Source organism: Lissotriton vulgaris, chromosome 5, assembly GCF_964263255.1.
Source record: "Lissotriton vulgaris chromosome 5, aLisVul1.2, whole genome shotgun sequence".
NCBI lineage: Eukaryota > Metazoa > Chordata > Amphibia > Caudata > Salamandridae > Lissotriton > Lissotriton vulgaris.
The window spans coordinates 852112532-852126687 of record NC_141693.1 but is presented as its reverse complement, the minus strand read 5'-3'; the positions used below and the strand labels follow the sequence as shown (position 1 = coordinate 852126687).

General features: G+C 45.4%; 1 protein-coding gene across 2 annotated transcripts in view; it reads left to right on the top strand.

Moving 5' to 3' along the window:
* The window catches only part of LOC147711696 (uncharacterized), a 116212-nt gene that overhangs the window by 64725 nt on the left and 37331 nt on the right, over nucleotides 1-14156 (top strand). For both annotated transcript variants that reach the window (XM_086922410.1, XM_086922409.1), the window contains exons 2-3: nucleotides 1161-1362; nucleotides 8883-9641. In XM_086922410.1, coding sequence (XP_086778536.1) covers nucleotides 1182-1362; nucleotides 8883-9641 — 940 coding nt within the window. In that variant the 5' untranslated portion in view covers nucleotides 1161-1181. The remainder of the gene's footprint in view (nucleotides 1-1160; nucleotides 1363-8882; nucleotides 9642-14156) is intronic.

The window sequence follows — 14156 nt, the reverse complement described above, 5'->3', positions numbered from 1 at the left end:
AACTAATATTTAATATTGCTTCTAGTGTTTCTCTATGGACCAGCAAGTCTTCCTATAGTAAAAATAGCTTTTGGGTGCTAGCCACTGTAAGGACAGGGTTAACCTTAAATGTATATATGTCATACTTTTATAAACTATGGGCCTCATTTATGAGAAGTGACGCATCGCTGTGTGAAAGCAGTGATGCATAACTTCTCAGTTCGCCCTCCTTTCAACATGATTGATGCGTCATATTTACTGTATGATGCATCATGTAACAAGGAGTTACAGATACGTCAGTATTTTTGACGTATCTGTACGGCACAAGAGTGACAAATTGCTGGAGTGTGTCATAAAAGTGACGCAACTCCAGCAATGTGACCTTTCATATGGGGCAAGCCCCATGTGAAAGGGCCTGCGTCAGTCTTACGCCTGCTGTGAGGCAGGCGTAAGATATTGACTCATTTGCGTCCTAGAAGTGGCGCAGTGAAATCTTATAGATTTCACTGCATCACTTCTATGACCCTTTCTTGCGTCAGAACCCCCCTGCATACATCATACCTGGTGCAGGTATAAAAAGGCGCAGGGGTTTACAAAGTGACGCATCTACCTATATGCGTCACTTTGTAAATATGATGCAACAAGGCACATTTTTTACGCAGCTGGTGTTTCACAAAAAGTGACGCACCGACAGCGTAAAAGTTACGCAGGACCTCATATTTAAGGCCCTATATACCCTCCATTGTGGACTGCAACGGTTACATAGGAGTAAATTATTAATAGTTATAAGGAAGGTTTTTTCCTGTCAAAACAGGTATAATTTGACAAATTGGGTTGCCGTTTTAAACTGCCAGACTACAATGGCAGGACTGGAGTCATGTTTGCCTGGTCACACTAGTGGATGGCATTTAACTTTCAATGCTATGGGTATTCTTTGGATACCATTTACTATTGACATATAGGAAAGTTAAATATGCCAATTAGATGCTAACCATGTTGACATATTTTAGGAGCCAAAGCACATGCTCTGTGGGCTGGTTACCAGTTTGAGTGCAAAAAACTGCACAGCAGTCCACAGAAAATGGGGATAACCACGCACAAGAGCCACTTTTTCACACTATGCAATATCTTTGTGACAATATAGAAATACTCTTCAGCTCATTGTTTGTGATTCTTTTCAGGTCTATTACAGTGGATCAATCATGAACCTACTTCATCCCATCATTATATTCATGCTGGTATTGTCTACGGTCATAGCCACCAGTGATGAAATGCCAGAGTACCCAGAGCCAGACATGATGGGACATGATGAGAACAGAGGGCCACCAGGCCGAAATGGGACAGATGGCAAGAATGGAGCCAAAGGAGATAAAGGAGATCCAGGTAAATAGAAATATGCATTTGACGTTGTTGCTCAGACAGTTTAATGCAGAGATCTCCAAACTTTTTTATAACAAGAGCTATTTCTGATCAATGGAAATAATCCTTAGTTACTAGTGTATTTGAACATTGTTGCTAAAGTGACCACATCAGATACAATCACAATAATGACACCAACTTACAGGTTTTTCATAATGACCAGTCAGATGTATGTCACAATATTGAATGTGATCACAGTGCTGGGATTTTTCTTCTGTACTTTTATGGTGAGATTGCTGAATAAAGCTTTTTATTTTTTGATTGACTGACTGACAAAATATCATCATGCCAATATTAAGAATGTATGATGAAACAACGCATGCTGTTACAATGCATGCCATTACAACGCAGTTGTAACAACGGAAAGAGAAACATACTGAAAGAGAAAATCTTGTTTTTTTCTGAAAAAATCCTCACTTTTTTCCCTCAAAAATCAGTTTTCATGTATGGTCTTCAAATGGAAGCTTGTTGTTTCCCTAGTACAAATGCATAGCAATGACAGATTCTGTTTTAGCTGCTGCGGTAGAAACATCACGTCAGGGATGTCTACCATAATGCAAAAGTTGCCTGCATTTAATCTTGCCAAGGATGCCCACTGTTAAGTCAGGGCTACAATTGTCTCTATCTCCACACGACAGAAAGATTAAAATAGCTCACTACCATAGTACTCCAAAGCAACAACAATCTTCACAAAAGGTACGGTGGTGGACGAAATCAATTCAATCAGTGCCAGAATGTCTTAGCGAGAGCATCATAAAAATCAATGGGAAAGTCTCACCCACTTTCTTGCGGCACTCTTCATCCCATGTGTGAGAAATTGGGTTCCTGGTTGAGGGGAGTGAAACCCTTCACAAGCAAAAACCACAATCTTCATCAGGGTGAACCACAAAAAGTCATTAAATTAAGCTGTACTGAAACTTCTGGGAAATTGACACAAAAGCAGTCAGGATTAACTTAGAGGTAATGCGTAATGTATTTTTGCAGTACCTAAACAATAATAACATAACATGGTATTTGTAAAGCACCCGTTCACCCAGAAGGGTATCTTGGCACTGAGTAAAAGAGGTTTATTGTTACCCAATGATGCTAAATGTATTGACCTCAGAAGATAAAAGGCTGAGTGGAGCTGCTGGGATTTAAATTATGACCGTGAAGTCAAGCACAGAAGACACATTAGTCTACTAAGCCACCAGACCCAACCTATTAAAGTGGAAACAGAACACAAAAATAATCCCACACAAATTTTAATAAATTATTTGACACCAAAATGACAAAAATCCAATCAGTAGAACCAAAGATATGCTGATCCAAATATTTAGATAAATACAGTGCCTAAAAGCACCACCTCACATCCACCCATTTTTTTATCCTGTCCGGTGTAACCTGGAACAAAGAGATAATTTTAGTGTTGACAAAGAGGTAGTTTTATTATCCAACCTGGTGCCTCATTTATCCATAACAAAAAAGTTCTGTAAGATTTTTCTCCTCTGGAGGTTGAGACCTCTTTGGTGGCACTATGAATGAATGAATGAATGAATGAATGAAAAAGCATTTCTACAGCGCATGGCTACCCGGGGGCATCCCATCACTTCTGACAAAGGTAGGATGGAATTGCCTATGATGAAGCATGCCACAAAAAGTGGTTGGGGCTCTTTTGGTATGATGTTCTTGCTAGGGCATTCCAGCACTGATTGAATTTATTTAGTGCCTGAAAGGGCCGCAATTGTGTCTGCCATGGACATTAATATTCCATGGACTGCAACAAGTGTGTGACACATGGCCACAATTAGGCCATGTGGCTTCACAATTAGGGGCTGATTACGATACGGCCTGTAAAGACTCCAAGCATCGTAATGGGCCGCTCTCTTTCCTTTCTGACCCACTCATTATGTTGGAGGCAATCAGAAAGGAAACCAGCAGGTCATTCCAGCTGGCTTACGATGGGCTCAGTGAGCCTGTCGGTCAGTCAGAAGCCGGCAAGTAATCTCAAGGGTGGGTCTTTTTGCCCTTGAGACTACGATCATGGTTTCCAAGCTTGTCTTTCTTAAAGCGTGTTTGGGGGCCCCCAGCAGGGCCCCTTTGGTGCACGGTCTCCGGTTGGACACCGAGGAGGCAGCTATGGTGCCCCCTTGTTTATCCCTACCACGGGGTGCAGGGATGAATCACACCTCCCATTTCACTATAGGAGCATGCATTAAAGTTGGTTTATGGCCGTAATGCATTATCCCACAGTGAAATATAGGTATGCGACCGAACTGTGTTCGGTCGCATTGCAATCAGTCGGTTGGCTCTGCTGACCATGTGGCATTCGGTCCCATGACCGAGTCGGTGTCGGGCAGAAGTAATTGTGCCTAACGTCATAATGTGCCCCTTAGTGGGTTTTCCCTGTAGAGAGTGTTGAGGCACTGAGCCCCGAGATTTCTAAGCAATGCCAATGGTAATGACTAAAAACAATCCACAAACCTTAGGGGCATATTTAAGAGCCGCTTTGCATTGCAAGTTTACGAAGCCACACAAGGCCACCTTGCATGGCCCTCAGTGGTTTAATAAATCTCCAGTAATGTAACACAGCGCAAATTCCTAAGTTGCAATACTCTGCGCCAGGGAGGCATTTCCATGGGTGTTGCATGGGTGTTCCGAGACAGCTTCCGTGGATTTACACACATTCTCAGATTTACGAGAACTGGTAAACCTGGGAATGTGCCAAAAAGATAGACCTCCCCTGGATTGGTGTAACGAAGGGAAATATCTTTATTACGCCTTGTTCTTCCCTCTTTCTATATTTGTGCTGCATTCTGCAGAAAAAATAGGAAGAGGTAAAAGCTTTCCAGGATTATTTTGTGGAGGAAGGTGTCCCTTCCTGTGCAAAAAACATCCAGAATGCAACAGAGGCACCCTTGCACCATCGTGCAAGGATACCTGCATTGGTGCTAGGTAGCCCATTGTGAGCCAGTGATTTGGAAAGGACAGGAATTCCTTACATACAGTGCATTCCTGCCCTTCCCCAGTGACACAGCGCAGCAAGGTGACTTGCTGAGTTGCACTGCGCCACTTTTTCATAAATATGGCCTTAATTTATTAATGAAAGAAGGGGTGTAAAGCCCTGCCGGGTTCCTGCCCTCAGTACCTGGCTTTCTCTTGTCCCTACTGACACAAGCGGAAGGCAGTCTGGCACTAACCAGTGAGGCACATACGGTAGTGCACATGTGGCAACTAACATTTATGTTTTTTCAAAACTCTAAACAGGCTGAGGGTCGACCTAGCATCAACCCTGGTCTGCAGTTTTCAAGGGTCTCGAGAGACCTCTCACTCCTAAAGAGAACCAGCCACAGGTGTTTAGTGCATCAGCCCTGGATTTTCCTGGGGAGGTTGTCAATCACTTCACAGGCAGCATGCACTATTCTTTCACAACCCCTCACCTGTGATGATCTGGTAAAGGGAGGGGTTATAACATGCTACCTGTGAAAGTTTGAGGGCATGTGACCCGATGCCACCGAGAAATCGGCTCGCAAGCATGCTGCAAACAAATACACAGCACATCCTTTCGCATGGGCAGAGTATCTGTGTACAGCATGTCTCTTTGCCAGTTCCAGTTTAGGCTGTGAGGGTATGCTTGACACTCTCACCACCTCCTCCCCTGACTGGCACAGCTGCAGCAGCACACCCTGTTACAGGCTGGCGTGCATGCCCCTGAAAATCTGACCACGAGCAGGATCTGCCAGGTAAGCCAGTAATGAATGCCTCCCCTCTTACCTGCCAGCCTGTATTGTGTTTTTACTGTTTGCCTCAAGGCTGGATCCCAACTATTTCTGAAACAGCCTTGTGTCACAGCTTTCGGCATGCATGTCATCAGCTAATTTCTTTTAACACCTTGGCTGCTAAGGGGTTTTCCCCTCCTGTGCTGCAAATGTTTGAATACTATAGAATCATGACAAGGTCAACTCATCAGAAGATAAAAGGCTGAGTGGAGCTGCTGGGATTTAAATGAGGACCGTGAAGTCAAGCACAGGGGACACATTAGTCCACTAAGCCACCAGACCCAACCTATTAAAGTGGAAACAGAACACAAAAATAATCCCACACAAATTTTAATAAATTATTTGACACCAAAATGACAAAAATCCAATCAGTAGAACCAAAGATATGCTGATCCAAATATTCAGATAAATACAGTGCCTAAAAGCACAGACATAATACCCCACCTCATCCACCCATTTCTTTATCCTGTCCGGTGTAACCTGGAACAAAGAGATATTTTTAGTGTTGACAAAGAGGTAGTTTTATTATCCAACCTGGTGCCTCATTTATCCATAACAAAAAAGTTCTGTAAGATTTTTCTCCTCTGGAGGTTGAGACCTCTTTGGTGGCACTATGAATGAATGAATGAATGAATGAAAAAGCATTTCTACAGCGCATGGCTACCCGGGGGCATCCCATCACTTCTGACAAAGGTAGGATGGAATTGCCTATGATGAAGCACGCCGCAAAAAGTGGTTGGGGCTCTTTTGGTATGTTGTTCTTGCTAGGGCATTCCAGCACTGATTGAATTTATTTAGTGCCTGAAAGGGCCGCAATTGTGTCTGCCATGGACATTAATATTCCATGGACTGCAACAAGTGTGTGACACATGGCCACAATTAGGCCATGTGGCTTCACAATTAGGGGCTGATTACGATACGGCCTGTAAAGACTCCAAGCATCGTAATGGGCCGCTCTCTTTTCTTTCTGACCCATTCATTATGTTGGAGGCAATCAGAAAGGAAACCAGCAGGGCATTCCAGCTGGCTTACGATGGGCTCAGTGAGCCTGTCGGTCAGTCAGAAGCCGGAAAGTAATCTCAAGGGTGGGTCTTTTTGCCCTTGAGAATACGATCATGGTTTCCAAGCTTGTCTTTCTTGAAGCGTGTTTGGGGGCCCCAGCAGGGCCCCTTTGGTGCACGGCCTCCGGTTGGACACCGAGGAGGCAGCTATGGTGCGCCCTTGTTTATCCCTACCACGGGGTGCAGGGATGAATCACACCTCCCATTTCACTATAGGAGCATGCATTAAAGTTGGTTTATGGCCGTAATGCATTATCCCACAGTGAAATATAGGAATGCGACCGAACTGTGTTCGGTGGTATTGCAATCAGTCGGTTGGCTCTGCTGACCATGTGGCATTCGGTCCCATGACCGAGTCGGTGTCGGGCAGAAGTAATTGTGCCTAACATCATAATGTGCCCCTTAGTGGGTTTTCCCTGTAGAGAGTGTTGAGGCACTGAGCCCCAAGATTTCTAAGCAATGCCAATGGTAATTACTAAAAACAATCCACAAACCTTAGGGGCATATTTAAGGGCCGCTTTGCATTGCAAGTTTACAAAGCCACACAAGGCCACCTTGCATGGCCCTCAGTGGTTTAATAAATCTCCAGTAATGTAACACAGCGCAAATTCCTAAGTTGCAATACTCTGCGCCAGGGAGGCATTTCCATGGGTGTTGCGTGGGTGTTCCCAGACAGCTTCCGTGGATTTACACACATTCTCAGATTTACGAGAACTGGTAAACCTGGGAATGTGCCAAAAAGATAGACCTCCCCTGGATTGGCGTAACGAAGGGAAATATCTTTATTACGCCTTGTTCTTCCCTCTTTCTATATTTGTGCTGCATTCTGCAGAAAAAATAGGAAGAGGAAAAAGCTTTTCAGGATTATTTTGTGGAGGAAGGTGTCCTTTCCTGTGCAATAAACATCCAGAATGCAACAGAGGCACCCTTGCACCATCGTGCAAGGATACCTGCATTGGTGCTAGGTAGCCCATTGTGAGCCAGTGATTTGGAAAGGACAGGAATTCCTTACATACGGTGCATTCCTGCCCTTCCCCAGTGGCACAGCGCAGCAAGGTGACTTGCTGAGTTGCACTGCGCCACTTTTTCATAAATATGGCCTTAATTTATTAATAAAAGAAGGGGTGTAAAGCCCTGCCGGGTTCCTGCCCTCAGTACCTGGCTGTCTCTTGTCCCTCCTGACACAAGCGGAAGGCAGTCTGGCACTAACCAGTGAGGCACATACGGTAGTGCACATGTGGCAACTAACATTTATGTTTTTTCAAAACTCTAAACAGGCTGAGGGTCGACCTAGCATCAACCCTGGTCTGCAGTTTTCAAGGGTCTCGAGAGACCTCTCACTCCTAAAGAGAACCAGCCACAGGTGTTTAGTGCATCAGCCCTGGATTTTCCTGGGGAGGTTGTCAATCACTTCACAGGCAGCATGCACTATTCTTTCACAACCCCTCACCTGTGATGATCTGGTAAAGGGAGGGGTTATAACATGCTACCTGTGAAAGTTTGAGGGCATGTGACCCGATGCCACCGAGAAATCGGCTCGCAAGCATGCTGCAAACAAATACACAGCACATCCTTTCGCATGGGCAGAGTATCTGTGTACAGCATGTCTCTTTGCCAGTTCCAGTTTAGGCTGTGAGGGTATGCTTGACACTCTCACCACCTCCTCCCCTGACTGGCACAGCTGCAGCAGCACACCCTGTTACAGGCTGGCGTGCATGCCCCTGAAAATCTGACCACGAGCAGGATCTGCCAGGTAAGCCAGTAATGAATGCCTCCCCTCTTACCTGCCAGCCTGTATTGTGTTTTTACTGTTTGCCTCAAGGCTGGATCCCAACTATTTCTGAAACAGCCTTGTGTCACAGCTTTCGGCATGCATGTCATCAGCTAATTTCTTTTAACACCTTGGCTGCTAAGGGGTTTTCCCCTCCTGTGCTGCAAATGTTTGAATACTATAGAATCATGACAAGGTCAACTCATCATAAGCACAGCACAGGTAACACCCATGACGAGTTGACCTTGTCATGAGCATGGAAGGGGTTAAATGCTCCCATATGTGCTGATGTTGTTCTTCGCACATCTGAGAGCTCCTCGAACTGTTTGAGCACAGAATGGGAGCAGTGTAACTACTGGAACTGTGCCACGTGTGCTGCTAGGCACTGATAAAATGCAAGACGACGAATACTCTCAGGGACATCTTAAGAGTTTTGGGGGCCCTGGGCCAAACGTATTTGAGGGCCCCTGCTTGAACTAGCTTTGAATTTATGATCTAAGTTCAACTCTTTCATGCACTCTTTAGCCAGGTCACTGACAGTGCACATGAGCACTCATCCAAATGTTAAATGTCTTTACGTGTAATATAGCTGTAACGGTACAGTGCTAGTCCTATAAGAACACGACAATGTGTGGCAAGACACGTAGCAGTAATGGGACTGGTCTCTTTGGGGTTTCTGGATAATCTTCTGATAAGAGAAAACAGTAGAAGTTGAGAGCTTATTTTCCCAAGAATAATATAACGGTACACATCACAAATTACACATTTCCAATGAACGGTATGCAGTGTTCAACTTACAACCATTTGACAAAGCCTTTATTCCAGAAGTGAAACACTTTTAGAAGAGGATGAGGCAATGTATATAACTATTTTCTTTTTCTGTTTTAATTCTAGGATCACAAGGATTGAGAGGCCTCCAAGGCCCACCAGGGCAAGTGGGACCAATAGGACCAACCGGCTTAACTGGACCGACAGGCCCCAAGGGAGAACAAGGCTTGATTGGGCCAAGTGGATTGACTGGTGCAACAGGTCCAGCAGGACCAGTGGGACAAACAGGTCCAGCGGGACCTGTAGGGCAAAAAGGCGCAGCTGGTGAACTACCAGGACCACCAGGACCAATGGGCCCAAACGGACCAATTGGCCCACCAGGGCCAGTAGGGGCTACAGGAGCTATGGGACAAAAAGGTTCAACAGGCGCCCTAGGTTTACCTGGACCAGCAGGGTCAACAGGGCCAGCAGGACCGGAAGGGCAAAAAGGCACTCCTGGGTCAACAGGGCCAATGGGTCCAATGGGCTCTATGGGCTCACCGGGACCAGTCGGACAAACTGGACCAACTGGAGTAGCAGGACCAAAGGGAGACACAGGCTCAAGCGGACCAATGGGCCCAGTGGGTCAGAAAGGTTCATTGGGATCACCAGGACCAACAGGAGCAACCGGCCCAAAAGGTTCAGAAGGAGCACGGGGTCCAGAGGGTTTAAAAGGTGCAGCAGGGTCACCAGGGCCAGTGGGTGCAGTGGGACCTACAGGATCAACAGGAGCAACAGGACCAGAAGGGCCAACAGGCTCAAAAGGTGAAATTGGATCACAAGGACCTAAAGGAGACCAAGGACCTCTAGGACAAAAAGGAGAGACGGGAGACAGTGGACAACCTGGTAAATAGATGTGGTTTGGTAAAACAAAGTCAATGGAGGCAAATGATTCTTGGACGCAATTTTGCTTTGATGGAAGAGGTTCACAGGAATGGTTGCAGTGTCTGCATGAATACACATAGGGCCAGATTCACAAAGGTAAACATACACTTTGGTATTCACAAGCCACAAATTAATAATAAGTTTACCACTGTGGAGACTCCACAATCGGGGCAGAGACCTCCACACATAAAGACAGGCCTATCTTTCTATGTGCTGAGTTTTCTGCCACAACTGAAGACCCACTACAGTCATAAACCTATAAATGTGTTTTGGTTTGTGAATACCCAAAAAATGTAAACTTACACAAAAATAAGTTTTCCTTTGAGAATCAGGCCGCTAGAAGGGTGCTGTGATTTAGTAAGAGCAGGTCCAGCAATTGTTGGAATTTTGAATACAAAAGTCTCTGTGAAAGCTATGCTTTAAAGTCCCCAAAATAGTTTAGTTCATTAAAAGATTATCCACAGAGGGTGTATTGTTTCAAATCAGGATATTCCCAAAGTGGATTTATTTTAGTGGCTGATGCATCTTAAAAGTGCAGGTCTTTGGATTCAAACAACCAAAGATAATGTTTGTTTCAGTGATTTTTATTTTTACCATGGGTGGATGTTTCCTTGGGAGATAGCCTATGGTGTAGGTGTATGGTGTAGGTTTAAGTTGCAGAAGATACATACTTGTGGTTCGGATTCACAGGGTGATGATTGTAGTTTGGTAGTACATAGTCAACATTGATGGCTACATTTGGTTGAAAAGTAGACATGCTATAAGTGTCTTGATTTGGTAAGCCAAGCTCTTAAAATATTTTAATTTCATTGGAAAATACAATTTGGTGAGTGATGTTTAACGTGTTAAAGATTTCAGGTATGACACACTTGTGTAGGAAGAGGGCCATTATGTTGCGACAGAAAATCCCCTTGTGTGGTGACCAACATGTTCCCCAGTCCTGAGCACCCCAGCTGCATTCATAGTTGGATCTTGCTTCTATTGTATGTACATGGGCAAACACAAATCATGCTTGTGTGCCATGACCTAGGCCAGTCTCATGGTAATGCAGTATGTTTAAACCGGGAGGGATACACCAAGCGTTACCCTTGTGAAGGTTGAGGGCTACTGCCCTTGCCTGAAATTTAGTGACATGAGCATGGTGGTAGCAGTATACCCATTTTTATGTTCAGTAGAATCAGTAATGTGAATAGGCCTTTTTACTTGTGTTACTAGAATGATGCTTAAAGTTCTGTGACTGTGCACATAACTCACTCTGGGTTTGCATGGAGTGCATGAAGCACTGGACAATGCCTGATACTTGCATGTGTATTCTGGGTTGCACGTGTGTTCCTGTGGATGGCACATAACATGCAGGCCTGTCGGTTCCATTTTGAAGGCCCAGTGCCTGGAGAGGAAGGAGAGGTGTGGACTGCAACCCCAGGCAAGAGCAATGACATTCCTGTGGGCTTGGGTGGGACACACACTGACATAGAAGCAGAGTATCCTTTGTGGACATAAAAGAACTCTATGATTACAGGAAGAGTTACTGGTTTGTGGGGCATGGGCATATTGTCAAGGAGATGGTGGGAGTGATAAGGTTGGCATTGCCAATGAATTTGATAGAGAGGAAATCTTAGTCCTTTAAACCTTTATGAGGCATATTTCAGTGGAACCAGTTGAGGTCCCAAGCTATAACCTTGGCATGTGCTGTTGGTCACTCAAACCTGAAGCCACTCCTGCTTCAGAAAACTGTCCCTTTGACAAAGGGCATTACAGAGGAGAGAGCACTTCAAAGGAGCTACCACCCCCAAATCAAATTTCAAAGGCAAGATACTAAATCATATATATGTTTGGGCTATAAAGATGGGCTGCATACTTAGTTGAATAGTAGTGTCTCAACAGGTGAGCGAAGATCGCTGAGATTTCTTGGTGCAGGAACTAGGACTGGGGGCCAACGTATGCCAGTCTCCCATAAGGGTATGGTGCCATCACTTAGGAGTCAAGAACCTCTGCCATTTGCCTAGAGCACCAGTGGCCTGCCAAGACCAGTGGCCTCTATGAGGAGGTGAGTACTTAGACATCTGCACGCCTGCCAAGTCTAAGGTATCCTGTGAGGAGATGAAGAGAGCCTGAAGGGAGCAAAACCCAGCAGGGATTCTGTCAACAGCATCTCAGTGAGCACAGTGTGAGGCATCTCATCCAGTCATGACCGTTGTTGCCAGAGGGCGGTCCCTTCTATGGAGGATGTAAGTAACCCCATTGGTGCTACCATGCACCTTCTGCCATCACTCTGTGTCACTGTTCCCATTTGGGCTGTTGCCCATGTCTATGTCACCCATATGCCACCGAAGACTGCTGGGATCATCGGCCATTACATATGATAGTATAAGGGCAGTCACCTTCTGCAAGTGACACTGTGGGCCATTGGCTCTGTCTGTGCCCCACAGTGTGCAGGTGAGGGGCAACTGAAGACTCTTGCGGGTGTTGTCCTGAGGATGCAACCAAGTTGGGACTGTAGGCCATGCCATTGACCCCGGATACCTGAAGGGGTCCACCAAGGCTGTCACTGTATCAGAATAGTCCCTGCAACCTGTAGAGACATTCAGAAACAAGACCCAAAGCTGCCCTGGTAAAGGCTGCTGCTTTGTCCGATGAACTAAGACAGACTGGTAAGGTGTCATTAAGATTGTTAGGGCCGTTGCCTATCAGAGTGTTACCTGCAACCCATGAAGGGACTCAGAAATGTGACCAGAAGCTTCCAGGGTAAAGGGCACTACTTCCTTCACTTACCTAGGAGGACCATGAGAAGAAGCTGCAACCCCCATGAAAGCCCTGCCCTCACTGAATGTGGCAGATGGCTATGCATGTTGCCTCCTGTGAGTGCAAGGTTGGGAGAAGCACCGATGCTCTCTAGCACTGTGGAATCCACAGGTGGTAACACTGAGACAGGTTTGCAGGCCCTTCATGGATATATTTGCTAGTTCGATGTATTCTGCCTCAGAACTGACTTTTATGGACAATGCCAGACCTCGATGCACAGGCTATTGTGGGTCAGGTTAGAGGTCACCTCCAGATTTCACCCCTGGAGGCATAGTCAGAGAGTAGAGAAGGGGAGGGGAGAATGTAACTGCATGGACCTTTTCAGCACTATGGTGCCAGCCCTAAAACCCGACTGTCTATTTAATTATTGTGTTGCGTTTTGCATGCATAATAAATACTGCTTTTTAATACTAAAATCCGTATTGGACTCTACAATCATCTTATTGGGGAAACAGTCACGCTTAATTTGTGCCGGTGTTTGTCAGTGCCAGGCACCATCACTCATTTATGAACACCAACACTTAATTATGACAATGCACCACATGGTGGCGCTCTCACTTAGGAACAAACAAAGGTTTTCAGACTTCCATACACGTAAAAGCCAAAATGAACTAGTGCATCTAGTCCATCCTTAGTGCTCTAGGAGGCCCAGAATAGTCAAAAATATCACACTTGTTCCAAGTGGGCCCTGGCACTTATGAGGCTGCTGTCACCAGGATGACAGCAGTATTGTGATTGGTCTGAGCACCGTAGTTCGGTGCTCAGACAGGGTGTGAGAGCCTGTGAATGTTCTCCACTAGGCCTGACAATAAAGACGGGTGGAGAAGATGTTAAGTACGCATGACGGTTTGTCCGGCCCAAGATGACAGGCCAAACCATCATGCACACTTAGAAAGTACCCACCACTCCTCTCCCTGCTGATTAACAGCCCAGCCCCACCAGCACCTAAAACAAAACAGGGTAAGTACGAGAAAAATAAAATGATAACATTGTGTTATTATCATTTTATTTTTCCTGTGGGTCGAAGCTCCTCTGCCTTAGCGGTCTAGGATGGAAAATAGGCCTGGGCACCAAACAAAAGAGGGCCCCATTAGCGAATCAAAAAGCTAAAAAAGTGGTCTATACGGGCAGATTTGTACAGGTTTGAACTTGTAAAGATGCGCTGTATCTGTGGTTTTCAAGGTATGGAAAACAGCTTGGATTTGAGCTCGCAGCAAGCAATGATTGTTTTAATATCACAGAACTCAACAGCAAAACCCGCCCACCAGACCATAAAACAGGCCCACTATAAAAACAAAAAAGGCCAGCACACTGACCCGCCTGAACAGCCCTAGAAGGTCAGCCTACCCCTGTGTTGCCCTGAGCTGCCGCTTCATCACACACAAACAACTTTATGTGAATAATGTCTAGTTTATTCACAGTGAACCCCTGCCCAGAGTGCCATACCGTGCCAAACAGCTGCCATCCACATCCACACTCATCCTTACTCAATTGTATTCGCAGCACTTCGAAGTGGCTAAAAAGTATTGCGTTTAGCATCATGTAAAATACCTTAAATTAATTGCAACACAGTGTCGGCATTAAAACCATTTCCAGGTGTAGTATGACTGTTAGACGAAGGAGGGGCTGCGGTCTGTGGTAGGGCATTTGTAAACCTTAAGGGAAAAAATGTGT